The sequence below is a fragment of the Gouania willdenowi genome, unplaced genomic scaffold (genome assembly GCF_900634775.1).
Source record: "Gouania willdenowi unplaced genomic scaffold, fGouWil2.1 scaffold_370_arrow_ctg1, whole genome shotgun sequence".
Taxonomy (NCBI): Eukaryota; Metazoa; Chordata; class Actinopteri; order Blenniiformes; family Gobiesocidae; genus Gouania; species Gouania willdenowi.
In genome coordinates this window covers 191,046-209,100 of record NW_021145131.1, presented here as the reverse complement: position 1 = coordinate 209,100, position 18,055 = coordinate 191,046, and the positions used below count along the sequence as shown (strand labels likewise).

At 39.0% G+C, this 18,055-nt stretch overlaps 1 protein-coding gene across 16 annotated transcripts; it reads right to left on the bottom strand.

The window, feature by feature from the left end:
- Positions 1-2,306: 2,306 nt before the first annotated feature.
- LOC114459879 (cilia- and flagella-associated protein 44-like) lies at positions 2,307-15,570 on the bottom strand. 16 transcript variants are annotated; one of them, XM_028442040.1, is made up of 19 exons: positions 15,465-15,570; positions 14,556-14,644; positions 14,271-14,373; positions 13,972-14,188; positions 11,674-11,788; positions 10,649-10,813; positions 9,613-9,762; positions 9,490-9,537; positions 8,621-8,720; positions 6,737-6,831; positions 6,411-6,614; positions 5,706-5,729; positions 5,523-5,633; positions 5,269-5,421; positions 4,959-5,171; positions 4,511-4,653; positions 3,400-3,683; positions 2,851-2,970; positions 2,326-2,494 (listed from the first exon to the last, which is right to left on the bottom strand). In XM_028442040.1, the coding sequence occupies exons 4-19, from the start codon at positions 14,103-14,105 to the stop codon at positions 2,457-2,459; spliced, it is 2,097 nt and encodes a 698-aa protein (XP_028297841.1). In that variant the 5' UTR covers positions 14,106-14,188; positions 14,271-14,373; positions 14,556-14,644; positions 15,465-15,570; the 3' UTR covers positions 2,326-2,456. The 16 variants fall into 16 exon arrangements, 15 of the variants coding, with proteins under 15 accessions (XP_028297835.1, XP_028297836.1, XP_028297841.1 ...); XM_028442029.1 differs by having other exon boundaries at positions 14,556-14,697; positions 15,465-15,562; XM_028442041.1 differs by having other exon boundaries at positions 14,556-14,641; positions 15,465-15,560.
- Between the last annotated feature and the right edge of the window lie 2,485 nt (positions 15,571-18,055).

The following is an 18,055-nucleotide window of genomic DNA, read 5'->3' as shown; positions in this document are numbered from 1 at the left end:
AAACTTTTCCAACAATGTCAATAAACCAAATGTTTACAGTGGACATCAAAACAAAGTTTCGAGCAACACTTTCAACCTTTTCCATCTTTTTTTGCTGATCATTGGTTTATTGATCTGTGAGGCCACAGCTATACCTCTGTTTTAGATACTTTTGTCACTTACAGAGATGTCTTGTTTGCCACAGCTCATCGGCTTTATTCATCAACAGCTAACGACTCATTTGATTAACATCATTCAGCACGTACATGTTATTGTAGCTGAATGGAAGCCAAACATAAGTAAGTCATTAAAATGTGCCGAGTATGATTAAAATATCTGCACAAGTTAAGTCATTTTTTTTAAACAATTTGAGGCCATTTTGGCTTATTTTTACCCTTTTTCTGCAGCTACGTCAAACTTTCCATATTTTAACCTTTTTTAATCACTTTTTCTTGACATATTTTTGCTCCTTTTAATGCATTTTTGCAACATTACTCCCATTTCTGCCACTTCCCCATCACATTGAAATGCCTTTTCTGCACTGATAAACCCTTTCCACCACTTTTACACTTAATGTCACATATGTTGACCCATTATTGTTACTGTTAACCTCTTTTCACCATATTTCATGCTTATTTTTTGCCAATTTATCCACATTCACGCCAGTTTAAATTGTTCTCACATTTCTGCCAATTTTAAGCCAATATTGTCTAAAAAAAAAAAACATAGCGGACCGGACCAGCCCACCAAGACGATGCCCACCCATGTATATTAGGGCTGGTACATCACGATATGATACTGTCATTGCCCACGGTAACGATTATATCACGATACAGCGATATCATACATTATGATATCTGTCACTGAAGAAATTCAGAATTTATTGACTGCACTGAATCCATTTCACAGGAAATACAAAACATTGTATGAATGACAGACAAGTAAAAAAGTGTATACTGCACAGTGTCTCTTCTTAACACACACACGCACATGTGCAAGCGCAGGCGCACACACACACAAATCACCACCCCTGCACTAAGAAATGTTAAACGCTAAATAAACAGTTTTTTTTTTGCACCCGCACATATACCCCTTTATAACACTGCAGAGTATGCACACCTCTTTGTACATCCAACCTTCAAACACATACTCCTTTGGCCATAATTGACAACTCTACTTAAGCCTCCACTATATGAATACATACTTCCGACAGGCACTGTACAAGTAGTTGTAATGACGGTTTTTTCAAAAACTTATTTGACCATTGGAGGTTTGCTGTTGTGGGTAAGAGAAGAGGATGCTCTATTTAAGTCAAAATAACACATAGCATAGCATACAGCATTCCCCAGTGGCTTGTAATCCTCTGCTCTTCTCATCGTTGCCCTGCCCCCGCCCCCAACACACCTAAATATCAAAACATCAGTGACTTGCAGTCAGAGTAGGCAAAGAAGGCAGTGCCTACCCAAGGGTCAATTTGTTTTATTTATAATATATTTATAAATTATTTATTTTTCCATTTCCGATAGCCTACAATACCTATAAGTTTGAAAGTGTCCGCATTTTGAGTGTTTCATAGCCCAAATTACTAAACATCGCTATTTCCTGGAACGGCTGCAGTCTCACGCTGCTGTAAGGCAGGAGGAGGCCACGCCCTCTCCGAAAAGCACATTGCTGCTCTGCCTCTGTTGCCATAGCATGTTTTTATGTGTTTGCACATGCACAGTCAGTTCCCCAAGATGAAAACCATTGACGTAAAAAGGCAGCTCTCTATGCTGTCTATGGACGTAACCGTTCTATACTAAATGCTATACGTACGTTCACAGTGCATTAGTGAATTGATATCACGTGACCGCGGCTGCTACGTTCTCTAGCTAGTGGGCGGGATAACACTACAGGCAGGATGACAGCACTAGAGACAATAAAGAAACTTTCTTTTGAGGAAAAACGACAGCTTTTAAAAAAAATGGGAGACCAACACCTGAGTTACCAGACCTTCAGCAATGGTAAGGTCAGAAAATTGTATTGTATTGTATTTTTCACAGTGAATGGAAGGATTGCGCCGTGTTTCTGTGTTTCCAACACAATCAACGAATGTGCTGCCATGTCATGATATCTATCTTGTTGGGAGAGTATGGAGGCTATATTAAATATTTGTTTATGTTTCTTTAATGGTGTTTCACGATGTTGATTTTGTTAGATGGCTAAATGCTTCTTCATGTGGATCTTGTTGGGTTTTTTTCTTTCTTATTATGAATTTTATATTTTGAAAAATGCATTGAGATGACTTTGTTGGAAATTGCTTTATACAAATAAAGTTGAATTGAATTGAATTGACACTTGCCAGCAGAAACATATGAAATTGTCTTTGGTGGTCTCGATTTGCAACCCCCTGCCTACCCAACCCTACTGGTCACGGCATGTCACTGCAAAACATTTAGCTGAACAGTCTAAACACTGACCTGTAGGCTGCTGGGTCCTCAATGTCCAGAACCAGTGACTTGCTCTCTAGACCCACCTGTTAATTTAAATATCATGTAAGTGTCAACACATTTTAATTATGTTGGTTACATGAACATCAAGACTTTGCAAATGTTAACAGGTGTATTATAGAAACTCTCTGTGGTGACAATGTACAAAGTCTAAATAGCTGAGATTAAAAAAAAAAAGTCAGATATTTTGATGCACCGTAGGCTCAGTTTTGAATGTATCAAAAATCTGTGTGGATCAGTCTGAAGATGAGCTGTAGCAAGTTTAGACTTCATAATTTGCAATTGATTTAAAAGTAAAAACATTTCTTCAGTGCCATTTTGGTGAAAGTCGCAAATCTGTTGCACATATTGTTGATTTGTTGTGAATTTTCAACATTTTTACCTTTAGAGACTTGCTGTAGCACCACCTTTAGGACTATTGGCCTGATGTTGCAGCTGAGGCAATCTGACATGGGACTAGACCTTTGTGGAAAACATTGGTGATTGTTCGAGCACAGGAAGCATGATTTGCTTTAAGGAAGAAAAATAACATGCAGGATACAATAGGTTTTCACAAACTTAGGCTGCCGGCACCTAAAAACCTGCTTGGTCATTTAATTTATTTGATTCATTATTGAATCAACTAGAACGCATATGATCGATAGAAATGAGGAGAAATATTGTATATAAATAATCCATAAAAATGATGTGTATGCCTGCATGCACATGTGCACATCATCTGAAAGGGTAGAAAAAAAACTTGTTCTAGGTAAACATTGCGGTGCGTCATTTGTTGTCCTTCCAATTGTTATTCTTGTTACCAACATCATTTTTCTTTGTATTGTTAACAAAAAAATGCTGTGGCAGGTGTTTCAAGTAGCATATCCATCAAAAATACATAAGGCTTATTAATATGACCATTGCCATGCAGAATGCTAATTGAAAGGTATACTGACACTTGGTGAAGGAATCATGGCAGCCTTTCTCTGCAGGCTGCTCTGTAGCTCCTCTGGTGGACGCCTTGTAAAGGAAAATATGTTCCCGTCATCTCCAGCAGTTAAAACAAAGAGGTCGTCATGGCTGCAGCGGATGTGGTGCAGTTGTCCATTCTGATTATCATGGAGGCTGAGGACCCAGTAAGATTGCATGGAGGTGAGGCTGAGGTCACCTGGTTGCAGAGGGTAAACTCTGATGGAACCTGAATGCATGCCACAGAGCAGCAGCTCTCTGCTGGAGCTGTAAAACACCAGGAAGGACAAGTCAGGTATAAAGTGGAATTTTGAGGTATACTGGTAAACAACCTTCAATCGCACACACAATTAATCATCTGTCAAATCAGGGTTTTAACAAAGCTGCCTGATGTTTTAACTGTCAGAGGGGATTTTAAAAAGATACACATACTCATCTAATCAGTTAAAATGTCTATGAAGTTTCTCTTAACATGATTCTGATGTTGAGTGTAAATAAAAGTGGGACGATATTTCATGCGACAAGATATCACGGTATTAAAACGTCACAAAGTGTTACATTGAGTGGTATCTCTTGGGGGAGTCAGATTAAAAAATAAATCCACACGATCTCCTATACACCAGATTGTTATGATTAGTTTTTATTTTTCATTGAGTTAAAAAGTTCATACCCCGAGTATGTAAGTATTTTCAGGGTTAATTAAAGTGATATAAAACCATTATTATTTTATAGTTATTAGTCCAACTGCATTTTCATTGCCTTTTTTTCCTTTCAAAAAATATGGTATTGCATCGTTATAGTGAGCCCATTATCATCCATTGTATCGTATCCTGAACTCAGTGTATCATCCCGCTCCTAATAGTAAATTAAAGTCCAGTGTTAATATACAGGAAAGGGCTGGACTTGTGTCCAAAAACTCTGAACGATTTAATACAATAAAGCTATAAAATCTTGTTTTGTCATCCATCTGAAGTTAAACAAGATCCTCTAAAATATTGACAGATATTTGAACATGGACATCATTTTCAGCCTTTCAGCTCTGCAAACTGAATTTAAAATGAAAGAGTCAACTTGTTAGTTTGATCTCCGTCTACCTGAAGGTGATTGAGCAAATTGGGTCATTGTCTGCATTGTGGATTGGTAGAAAGTGAAAAGGTTCATCCTTTCGCTTTTCTGGTTCCTCGTCTTGATTCTCTGAGAACTTACAATGATACAAATAACCTGAGTCAAAGCCACCCTGTGCGACAAAGAAAAGAACAAAAAGATTCAGTGTCATAATAAAACTCCTCAATAATACTCATAGGTTATATTGGCTCATAAAAATGATATTATAACCATAATCATTTATAATAATTAACTCAAAAATCTGCCATTCTTTGTTGTGTTTAAACAGAAACAGTTAGCTAGTAGCAACAAAAAATGTACAGTACAGTGGTCTATGGAATATAGACCACAATAGAGAAGGGTGTTAGACATTCCTGAATATTTTTCATCAAATTTGATTCTTTGAGTCATTCCATAAAAATATGTGTCTATGAGTACCATGGAAAGCCAGAAATGGTCTGGCTCTGAATAGAAACCACAATAGAGAGGACTTGGAGGATCTGGAATGTAGATTGGTGGTAACTCTTCCTCCTTTTCTTCCTCTTCTTCTTCGTCTTCTTCTTGTTTAGCATCAAGCAAGGTTAAAAGCTCTTTTGCCTTTTTCTTCTTCTCCTCCTTTAAAGCTTGAAGTCTTAAAATGTCTTCCTGTCTCTGTAAAAGCAGCAACGCACATGACACAACTCATCTTCATTCAAAGGAGTTTTTGGTATTTTTAAAAACCTTTAAACAATGTCTTTGGGCTTCAGACCTTGATTCTAGATTTGATACTCTGGAACCTGAATGGCCTCCTGTGCAGCTCAGGCAGCAGGAAGGTTTTAAGTGGCTCCTGATCCTTGGGATTGGGACAATTCACTTCAACCACATGCCCACTCCAACACAGAATGAGCAGTCTGTTATTGCTCTGTGTTAAGACAATGAAGAGAAAATCGATTGAATAGTTGTTTTTTTCAGCAGACACAATCTTTGCAGCACTATATGGTGAGGATGTTGAATAAGACTTACATGGGATGCAGGAGACCACTCAAGTGCCTGCACTGGGCTGGGAACATGGATAAAGCCGATAGGAAGGTACTTTTCCCCAACAGAAAAGAAGAACACTGTTCCGTCTGCGCTCTGAGTAGTTACAAAAAAAGACTTAAGGTTACAAATGTTTTATTTATTCATTACTCGACTATTTAAACTCACCAAGCTACACTTGCTGAAATTGCACTGGAAAATAAAGAGGTTACAATGTTTACAATATAGTTTGTTATTGTTGTGTCATAGTGGTTTAAGTTCTTGTTAAAGACAGTTCACCTGTATAACAGTCATAATCAGAGGAACAAAAATCTGACATCTACGTTCATTATTTGAGACTCGGATTATATAAATTAAATATAGTACATGTTTTCAGACTTGGAGAACAAGGGATAAATCCACAAGGATAGGCAGTGTAGTGATATAATCAAAGGGCCGTGTATTCTAATGTTTAGCAATGTCACAAAGTTATGTTTTAATCTATTTTAGATATGCTTTCAGAGTAGTAAGATGTCTAAAGGTAGGATTGTTTACATCAGTGGTTCCCAAACTGGAGGATGTCATGAATGAATTAATTCATTTTATTGCATAATTGTGACCATTACCAGCCCTCTCTAAGGAAGGATAAGAAACACTTCATTAAAGGGAGAATATAAAAACAGAGGGCAGTGTTACACCTAAGTGAGGAGAAAGGGAAGAGGGAGTCAGCGTAGGAAAATGGTTCGGGGTGGGGAAGAACTGAGAACTGTCAGTTTTATTGTTGGACTTAAACTCATGATGTAACACCTGCTTATTTTTCATTATATCATATCATATACAGTATCATATCTACAGCAATATTCAATAAAACTGCACAACTAAACCTCTTCTTACCCCTGTAGCCAGGATCTCCCCATTACGCTCATAAGCCAGTGCAGTTACAGATTCACTGTGAGGTTTAAAGGCCTGTTTGAGGCGCAGTTTGCCATCTTCTTCACAGCTGCTTCTGGATACCGCATACAAACTCTGAGGTCTGTATAGCTCCAATAAACGAACGACTCCATCCTCAAAGCCAAGCAGACCACTGCTCGCTTTCACCTAACAGTTGAAACCAGAAAAGTATTGATGATGTCTAAGTTGTCAAGCTGGTTTTACTGTGAAAGGTGAATAAATAAAACTGAAATGTTTAAAAATGCAAATTTAGATGTCAGCAAATATACCCATGGTGGAGCCCAGCTGATGGTAGTCCCACTTTGGTTGAAGCAACTGGTGGTCAATTGTTTTTTTGCCAAGAAGTCAAAAACTTTGACTGAGCCTGAGAAGAGAAGCAGGATAGTGTTGAACCTATACAAGCAAAAAACTCAACTTCTATAACTTCTAATATCTAATACTAATGACTTAAAAATATCATCAAACTCAATCTAAACACTGAGGGCTGGTTTCACCTACTGAGGTTTCAATAAAACCTGAACTCAAATAATCTAATTATATTAATCATCACTAATCTAGTGTCTTCTTAAAGCAGAACCAAGTAACCTTTTCACCTTAATAAAACCTTCTCGTAGTTCCTGTGAGGGTAATACAAGTGTTTATGGGGTGATTGGGGGGTCTTTCATCTCTCCCTGCTGTCTCTGGCCAGAAAACCACACTTGCAACTTTCCCTGCCTCCGACCCGGTGGCAAGACGTACTGCTTTACGACAGCCCAGTACAAACTAATGCTAGATTATGACCAGCCCCGTGGCTGCACACGGTTGTCTACAAATTCACTTTTCTCAAACTTAAATCATGGTGGAGGCTGTCAAAAAAAGGCAGAGAAGATCTTTGTCTGAGCAATCACACACACTGTCGTCGCGGCAACAGGCACGCACACACACTCGCACGCCAGCCCTCCATCAGGCAGCACACACACAAATATTCATCCATCTATCCATCCATTTTCAGAGCCGCTTTGTCAGCACACAAACAAACACACCACACACATTGCCACACTCCCTTCCGTGTTACTCCCATTCATTTATTTTACTTGTCTCTCTTCCTCATACTGTTGACATGGTCACATGGGACTATGTGTGAAAGCACCCGTAGTGTCACTGTTGTATTAGGATTTTTCAGTGATCGATTGCTACCGTCTTGGGAGAGAAAAGCATGTAGCTGTGGCGTGGGGCAGGCGGCGGGGGGTGCAGAGTTTTTACGACAGTGGCATAACCAAAAGGAACCTTTAGGGGCAGCGCTAACTGCATGCTACTTAGTTCTGCTTTAAGACTTTATTCAAAATCTGGATGCTTCTTTGTTTGTCTAGTTCCAGACAACATAATACAGTTTTAGACTAATGAAATCATGGACTGGTCCGATCATGTTTTGATTAAGATTGTGCACATTATGCAAAAGGTGATTGTAAATGTGGAAATGATCGGAAAGGGGTTAAACATTTAGTTATACATTTCATCAGTTAACATATGTTTGTGTGGAACAGGAGTTTGACCTTTAATTTGGAATTGAGGGAAAAAGAGAGAAAAAACAGCAAATATGTAAAGACATCTAGACAATAGTTCAAGACTTTAGAATTGTACGTATTTGTGTTCATATAACACTTCTAATGACACTCAAAGTGCTTTACAGAAACCATAATTAATTCACACCAGTCATAAAGGTGGTGGTAAGCTACATTGTAGCCACAGCTGCCCTGGGGCAAACCACGCCTATTCATGCACAATTCATACCCATTCATACGAGGCCATGTGTGAAAAGTGCCTTGCCCAAGGACACATAAGCAATGACAGGGATAGAGCGGGATTTTCCCCCGAAATTAAATCGAGGGAGAAAGTCTGAGCAATATCTGCAACGATAATGCTAAACCAATAGTCGGAGCACAGACACGTTGATTAAACACCAGTTTTTACAATTTTTGTATAATTCTGTATAACCGGCCTCTGGCCAGGTTTAGTATAATTCTTTTTCGAGACCTGGATTATAGTAAAACTTCAAAAAAGGAGATTATGTTAAGGAGATTATAAGAATCTGAGACTATTCCATACTAATCCAAGGAAGAAAGCAATTTCTGTAAATGTCAAGTGTGTGTGTGCTTGTGTGTGTGCGTACTCACGGTCAGGAGCTGTCGTGGCCATGAGGTGTGATGTTTTACAAACATCCAGACCGTGGATTGACCCGGCATGGAAAGTAAACAGGCACTCTGGATCTGGAGTCTGCACATACAGATGTAACCACAGCCTTTGTTTCACTGTTTAGGACCCACCATCACTTCTTAATAGCAAGCCACAACACAAATGGAGTCATATTTTACTTCTCAAATTCATTTAAATAACATGTTTTGTTTGAACCTGTGATCATAAAATCACAGGCAGGTTTAAACAAAGATAAGGGGCCAGCCTAAACCCTGAAAAATATAAGGTGGTCAAATGTATTTGGCCCTATAGTGTGTCTCTGGCTGCCATTTGTATATGCAAGCTGAAAACTAGGGGAAAAATGTGGAGTAAAAAATACATTACAAAATTACCTTTTCATTTGAAAACCTATTTACTAATTAGTGAAAAGCAATGTTAGTTAGCGGGAAAAAAGTACTAAATTGTTGCCATGTGGTGATGCCTAAATAGACTGTACTCTAAGAAAAAGTTAGTAGTAATACCCTTCAAAATAAAAGCAATGGACTTTCACCCACAGGCAAATAGCCTACTTAGGACCTTTTACCTATTTATCCCTTTTTCTCATTATATATTTAATCGTTTTTAGTCATCTATCATTAAATATAATTCTAAGGACTGAAACTAAACTAAACTAACTCAAAATGTAATGTAAAAATGGTACAATGCTGTTACGCCTGGAAAGGCTCTACGACAGACTTCTGTGACCCACCCCAACAGTTGAGACACCAAAGCCAATAATTGTCGGAAATAAAAAAATAAACAAACATGTAAATGATCTGAAAATCAATTCAGGGAAACCATCTTCACTCACAGTGTTGGTGAAAGAAAGGTCCAGTTTCCAGATGGCTCCATTGGAATCCTGTAGGAACACACCGTACAGACTCTAGCGTTATGGTGCATTGTAGACACAAGTGTTGATGATTTTGCATCTGACCTGGGCAAACCAGATGAAGGAGTTGGGCAGGGGGCTCCTCACCACAGATGACAGGCAGACATTGTGTCCAACTACCAGCTCATTAATGGGTTCCATTTCTAACCTTCCACTGTGTGTGTCAGCCATGTTGATTTTCTCAATGTCCCAGCCCTGTGGCAGAGTTACATAGTAAGACATACACCTTACATACAAATAGAATAATGGTGTGGTTTCCACATGCAATAACAGATTTGTTCTTTTAAGGGTCAATTCAAAAATGAAATGAAAGCAGCTCCAAATGAAGAACTAATAATGAAGTTCCTTCATTAGTTCAAAAGTAATGAGAGACTTGTTCTTGTGATGTTGATGAGTCATACATTGACAATTATTAACACAATAGTGGTTTGTTGGCATCAGTTGAATAATGCTGTGTGAATGAAAGTGTCTGTAGGTGGTGACCCTGTGACACACTGGCATCCAGTACAGCAGAAATGGGCAACTTCTATTACAGCGGGGGCCACAAAAATATGATAGTTCGATCCGAGGGCCACATTATCCATATTAATGTCAGCGTTCATAATAACAACCAATCTGTTCATAAATAAAGGAATAAACAACAAGGTTTTTATGTATATTTGTTTGTTGTAATTTTTTGTCTTTTGTTTGTATTTTGTATATTTTTCTGTAATTTTGTGTATCTTTGTTGTTTTGTGTGTTTTAGGAATTCATTTTGTGTAGTTTTTTTTTATTTGAGTGTTTTTTTTTTATAGTCAATGTTTATGGAGTAATTTTTGGTATATTTGTTGTCCTTTTGTGTATTTTTTGGTCATTTATAGGTTTTTAGAGCAATTTTGTGAATTTCTGCTGTTTTGTGAGTTTTTCTATTGTCTTATGTGTTTTTGAAGTCATTTTGTGTGTTTACTTTAGGGGCCACACAATATTAGACAGATAGCCGCCTGTAGCCAATACTGTCTCCTGCCTTGTCAGCATGAATAAGCTGCATGTGATCCCCTATAAACCTGCTCAAAATAAAACACGTAGAGAAGATTAATCGTACCCTGATCACCCCATCAGAACCGAAAGTCATCAACAGTCCATCTTCTAAGGAAAAGGGCTGTGCTGTCCCCACATGACAGCTCTGCCGCTCTATTCGGCAGATCTCCACTTTGATGGCCTCTCTATCCCACAGCAGCAGGTTACCCCATTCTGTACCTGTTACCACCTAACCAGGAGAAGACTCAGTCAATTCAGAACCAAAAGCACTGGTGAAGTAAGAAACCAGTCAATTTGTTTGTCGTGAACCATTAAATGGGCCAGAATATTAATGGTATTAAAATCATCGGAGGAAAATGTAGTTAAAATCTGTCCTTAACATTTGCTTATTGGCCTTATGTTCAGTAAAAATATAATTGACCTGTCATTGGTTTGACAAAGTTGTAGCTATATATTTCATGTTTTTTCTGACTTAAGAGAAAGAATGTTTTGTCAGAAGTAGGGGGGGTTTAGTTGTTTTTAACATGGGGGGACAGGAGCGGAGAGTAGAAATATTTGCGTACTAATGGCACCAACAAATCAGAGCTGTTATGAATATACACAAACTTGACCAAAAACAAATTGTGACATCAAATTATTCACACAAATGACCTTTATCTGACTTCCAGAAGCTAGTACAGAGATAGTGAAAATTATAAAAAGCTGTCCCTGTGAATCCTTATTTTTCTGCTCCAAATGAAGTATTTAGCAGTGCATTTGTTTTTAATTTCTTTACTAAAATGCATGTGTCTTACACTACATCAGCAACAAGATGGTTTCTACAACTGATTTTACTGTACCAACCGGTGACAGAAGTCAGGCTCAGTTTAAATTGGTCACAAAGCCAGAACACATCTCTTTTCTCTAGCAGAACTTTATCCTAGTTTCCTAAACACATGAAGAAGCTGGTTGTAGGATCTGTATCAATTAGCAAATGCCACATTAGGATTGTCTTTGGCTACAAGCATGAAAGGAATCTGAGCTGAATGTCATCTCTGAACTGAGAAAGTTATAATGCCAGGTACTGCATAACTGGAGCAGGTGACCTACCTTTCTATCAGGAAGCTCCACGAATCCCTCTACGTCAGTGGCTGATGTTTCCCCAAAATATCCCATAACCCCTTGCAATTTGAGACCTGTGAATGTGGGAGAAATAGTCCAAAACCTAAACAGGATGCAAAAAGAAGAAATAAAATCACACAATGTCACATAAGGTCTTTTTTCACAACAAAAGTCTTCACTAACTAATGTTTTTTGAAGGAGGTAGAAAGCAGGATTTTTAAATCCTGGCCTGAGGAGTTTGTTGATTACTCTGATGACTTGAAATATGCATTTGTAATATTAATATTTTCTCATCCTCTAAAAAGTCTTTATCTTCATAATTATGACACTCCTGCCAAATAACATGAAGATACATGACAACCTGAGAAAATAACAAACATGAAAGAAATTCTTTATGTTTACACAATGCAATGATATCAGTAAACAAGTTCTTTACAGACAGACACCACTCTTTAAAGCTGGGGTATGTAGAATCGTGAGGCGCTCCACGCTCCCCTCCTAAACAAAACTTGCGCGCACGCGCACACTGTGGAACTCTTTGCGACTGTTTTCTCCATAGAGACGAGTAACAAATGTAGGAACTTCATCTTGTGTTATTGGAGAGTTTTCTGATGTTTTCGAGACATAAAAGCACGTATCACTCACTGCTGTGAGGACAGTAAGAGGGTCAGAGTCACAGCTGCTCCGCAAACACAAGCAGTCATTTCTCAGCTGATCAGAGCAGACACACTGCGTCCACACTGCAGATGAATTGGGTCTGTTATTTCCACCTTAGATCATTTTTAATAAGCTAAATATTCCGTCTGTTCTCACTCTCTCTGACTCGAGGCGGACTGCGCTGACTGAAAGCAGACCACTCGCAGTTCGCTGCACACACCGACCCTGTGGACTCTGTTCCTCCTGAACACGTTTTTGCCTTTATTCTGTTGCTTCTCCATCTCGGTCTTCCTTTTTCCTCTTGATTTGCCGTGTAACTGCTGTGCCAAAAGCCGGATAAGAGACTTCAGCTAGAATATAGAGCCATGGGACTGTCCCTACTCTCAGATCCAGAAAGCGCATCAACTTTTGAAGAGCAGCTTGAGCAGCCAATAATAATGCTTAAAACAGCTCATGAGATCACCCTGTTGGTAGAAACATCTCTGATTGGCTGAAGTCCAGCATCACACTCATGCATTTTTAAAGATCATTTACAGAGCCAGGAGATGGAGAAGAGATTCACTGTCCACTCAGAACACTGGATTACAATATGCAATACAATATATTAAAAATGATTATTGATTTTTTTACCAAATAAAACAAACAAAAAAAAAACTTACATACCCCAGCTTTAAGCAGTGTGGACTAGTAATAACGGTCACAAAAGCTTAAATGTTACACAATAACCTTGCCTGGGAATTGTTTGAAAAGATGATGCTCAATTCACGTGTTCCTTTGCAGATTAGTTGGTTTTAGAGCTATAATATAGTCTTTAAACTGAAAAACTAAAAAAGTTAGAAAAATACATTTACATACATTTTTTTTATGAAGCATAATTTTATTAACACGAGTATTTCTTTTTATGATTTGCTTTTATAATTTAAAAATGTCATCTTTTTCCCCCATACCTGTATATTTGCTGGAATTTACCAAATATTTATCAAACTATTTTTATATCTGTTTATTTATTTTAAAAACAATGTTTTTCCCTGACATTTTTCAAAGCAGTGATTTGTGGTGTTCAGTTTGTTAGTTTCAGTGGAATTTTATTGGATTGAAATGCCAAAGTTCAAACTCACTAACGTGTCCTGATTCAGTATATAATCCTTTTCATTTCAATAAAACAGCAGCTCAGGATTAAAAATAAATAAATACGAGATTAAACCGTCAGGGCTCTAATTATAATGAACAAGTTCAATATTTCTGTTATTGCATCCTTCCATTTCACCATAACAAGATGATATCAGTCAGATTGAGCTGTTTGTCATTCAAAGAAGTGCTTTGTTTCCCCAGGAACCTTGAAGCTTTGAACTAGTATTTATCATAAAAATGTGCTCTTTTTTATTTCAGTGAAGTACATAAAGCTTTATTCATATTTACATCTTAGTCGTTTACATAAAATACCTTCTTGTGAAGAAAAGCCACACCTGGAGCCACTGGTGCTCCTGCTGCACCTTCTGTACTTAGCCTGGAATCCATCCTAATCTCCTTGTATTATTATATCATGTTTAATACAGGCCATTACAAAAAGTAAGGAAGTGGGTGTGGCTTATCTCCAGGCTAGTCAGGGGTAATCATTGTGTTCCTTACTTGACGTGTCCAGTTCCTGATGAGGTGAGCAGTTCTGGGTTGTGTGGGGAGAATCTGACTCTATAGACTTCTTGTGAGGATGCCTTGCACCTCAGCATCACTTCCTCATGTCTCCAGTCCCACAGAGTCAGCATGTAATCTGGGGCTCCGCCCACACTGGCCAGTATGCTGCCATCCAGGTTAAAGTCCACAGAGCTGTACACTTGCTCTGTGCCTCCTGCACACATGGCAAATAAGAAAACAGCCTCCATCATCCAAAATGACAAAAATGCTTAATAGATATTATGTATCATGTTTACCTCTGAGGATGTGGTAGAGTCTCAATGAGGGATATTCATAGACGAGTATGAGAGGCTGGTTTCCCTTCTCAGCTATGACAAAGTACTCATTACTGGGATGAGCCTACACACAAACATACATAAAGATATACATGTGATTAATATTAGTCACAACAAAAGAAGCTGGTCAGAAAACTGGGGACAGAAGACTGGAAGTGGCCTACATTACAGGTACTTTGTTAAATATACATTTGTTGAGCAGAGTATGCATGATAACATCGTCAGTGTGTCAGGAGATCAGCTTACTGTGATAGCACCTATTCCTTCTCCGCTGCAGGAACGCAGGTATCTCTGCTCCTTGGTGTGAACTTGCAGCAGTACAAGCAGGTTTCCTGCTATAAACACTAGAGTTCTGTCATCCAGCAGCATCAGGTTTGATCTGCGCTCGCTGTCATAACCAAAGGAGTGACTGAGGGACGGATGGATGAGGACCATAACCTGGTAATGCACTGTTGACTACAGCCTCACTTTATACAGTTACACATACTTCTGCCAAACTTACAATTATGACTTCAATTATCCATGTTCAATTACAACTAAATTGATTATGTTGACCAGCATTTTTTCCAATTACAATTATTATTTTCCCCCTGAAATCAATTACAATTACATCCTAAATGACTAAAGTTCAATTACAACTAATCACACTTACTGAGCCTTTAATAAAACAAAAAGCCCATAAAACGTAACTGTACTGTTCTCACTACGTGTTGTATACGCCCAGTATGTTAACGCAGATAAACAGCAAGCCAAACTCGAATTTACGAGCCAGGTTCAGAGCGTCTTGCTCCCTTTATTCACAAAACCTTGTGACATGAAGACTCATGCTATTACGAGTGAAACTGCAATAAAGCAAAACACAAAATAAAATGTACACAATTAACCACTTGGTCTTCTTGCAAAAATATAAACATTTAAATCACTACTAAACCATTAAACAAATGCAATGTCATGTAGACATGCTTACAAGATGTAAAAAGTAACAATAATATTTCTGCTGTTCCATTATGTACCACAAGATGGCGTTTTTTGCATGGCAATACAATCTAATAGCAGTATTTTCAAGCCACAAAAACGAACTCTTTAAACACACATAAAGTATCTAAAAGTTATACAATCAGGTTACTTTAGCTCTTAAACAAAGTATATACTCACAGCCATTGCTTTCTGAAGTGTAGAAGAACTTTAAACCAGGAAGATGTAGCTGTATGTTCACATCTATCCACCATTACACTGCACACTGACGCTAGCTGGCAGGTTTATTACCCATGATACCTTGCAACTCTTACAAGCCTCTTCAAAATAAAATACACCTTTGGGTAATATTAATGTGCATTTGTGCTTTTAACATTACAAACTAAAACTGGAAGACAACAATTATAATCAACTATTTTTAAGAAACAAATTAAACTATTTATTAACCTGCAGGGCAGAACACTCCCCGTCTGGCATGATAATGCCACTACTTGAATACTTTACTCATTACTGGTCATTCTCAAGGAGAAGAATGACTTCAGAGATGGGCCGCAGAAAAGTCTTTGCGGTTCCCTGGGATGATATCCTCACCTCAATCTTGCGCACCTTACCATCACTGCTGGGGAATGTTGAGGTGATTATAGCCATTGGCCATGCATTTCGGGCAGCTTGTGATTGCTTCAGGAGCACAATATCTCCAGGTTGCAGGTTGCTGCAGGTCTTAAGCCACTTTCGTCTTGAGTGAAGGGTGCAGATGTATTCGTCTCTCCAGCGACTCCAAAATTCATTGGCGAGGGCTTGTACCTTTTTCCATTGACTTTTGACAAGTCTTTTCCAACGAACTCTCTTGGTGGAGGAAGAACAGGTGGTTTTTGTGTCAGAAGCATTGCAGGTGAAAGCAGAAATGGTGATGAGGGGTCAGATGAAACTGGGACCAGCGGTCTTGCATTGATTCTGGCCACCGCCAGAGATGGGCTATTTCCAAAAACATGAACACATGCGGTATTCTAGCACCTCTTGGCACAGATCATTGTCTTTGTGCCAAAGGAATCTTAGATAGTCTCTGTGATCAGGCTTCACAAGAAATCCATAAAACATCTGTTGGATGTCAGCTGTGATTGCGACGGGCTCTTTCCTAAACCGCAGCATTACACCAAGCAGAGTGTTGTTTAGGTCAGGACCTGTTAGTAGCACTGAATTAAGGGAAACACCTTGTTGTTGAGCACTCGAGTCGAATACAACGCGTATCTAACCAGGCTTCTGCGGGTGGTACACTCCGAAGATGGGCAGATACCAGGACTCTGTTTCTTCACTGATGGGGGGTGCAATTTCAGCATGGTTGTTTAGAAAAATCTCATCCTCAAAAGACATGGCACACTTGTTATCGCTTTTTGTACTTTCAAACACCTTGTTTCCGAAATCGTCCTCTCACGATGAAGGTCTAAGGCTGCATGAGGGCTGGCCATTCTTATGCTCCCCGCCGTGCCATAATTTTGCTTTAACACTGATGGCGTTATGGCAAGGAGTGAGAAGAGAAGGGCGTCCATTGTGCAGAATGTGGGTTTGGAACACACTTACAGTTGGTTTATGAGCTCTGTCGATACACGCTTCGCCTACAATTACCCAGCCTAAGTCCAAACGTTGAGCATAGGGCGCATTTTGTGGACCATTCACATACTCCCTTACTTTGTGCACTTGAATCATGTCGCGACCCTACAGGACTGTCATTCGAGCATCGAGATCCAGCTTTGGGATGAGAGGGGCGATGTGCATTAAGTGGCTATGTGCAAGCGCTACTTCTGGTGTAGGTATTTCGCTCCTGTTAACAGCTATCTCACTGCATTCGATTAGAGGTGGGAGGTTCAGAGATAAACCACCATTAACTGCCTCAACTTGGAATCCCACGGCCTCTCTGCCTATCATCTCTATTGTGCCTGCACATGTTTTCATGAGATAAGGTGTGAGACTGCCTTTTATGCCAAAATGCTTGAAGAATTCTGGACAAGCTAGCGATCGATTACTCTGATCATCGAGAATAGCATAAAGCTTGACAGAACGCTCTGGCTGATTTGGAGGGAAGACTCGAACTAGGCAAACCTTAGAGCAGGAGTGACGTGGGCGGCCCTCACCACAGATTTCTGTGCACCTCGCTGTCACTTCTGATAAACTGGTAGCTTGTGGTTCTGTATCAGCCTGGGGTGAGGCAGGAAGATAAGATGTTGGTGAACGTATAGACTGGGGCGAATTGGAATGCATTGCAGAACAGTGTCTGGCTGTGTGGGCAGGAGAGCAACACAGGAAGCAGCGTCTGTATTCTTTCAAAATGTTTCTTTTCAACAGAGGTTTTGCTCTGAATGATCTACATTTAGTGAGGGGATGCATCTTCTTGTGAATGGGTCAATAAGATGTTTGATCACTGTCCTTTGAGTTTGGGTCAGCAGCTGGGGCAACATCAGTTTTACGGACTGATACAGCTGTCTGTTGTGTGCTGTGTTTGAATGGAGCTCTCTCACCTTTATTCCATGGTTGGCTGTTGGATGGTAGAGCAAAACTTGGATCATTTCTAGCTGTTGCCTGCTCGCAGATGAAGTCCACAAAAGAGGAGAAAGGTGGGAACGTCACACCATAGTCTCTTTTGTCTCATATCTAGTCTCTTATCTATTTAGCAATAAACTTCATAATGTATATATATATATATATAAAATATAAGTAATTATGTATTTAACAATACACTTCATAATATATATGAATTTGCATATATATATATATAC

Bases quoted from the DNA above. Each gene is read 5' to 3' on its own strand.
- LOC114459879 (XM_028442028.1), bottom strand. From the start codon at position 15,538: ATGGTGGATAGATGTGAACATACAGCTACATCTTCCTGGTTTAAAGTT. The intron at 14,189-14,270 runs GTAAACATGATA...CCATGTGTGCAG, and splicing joins ACTCTACCACATCCTCAGAG to GAGGCACAGAGCAAGTGTAC. The intron at 8,721-9,489 runs GTGAGTGAAGAT...CTGTATGTGCAG, and splicing joins ACCTTTCTTTCACCAACACT to ACTCCAGATCCAGAGTGCCT.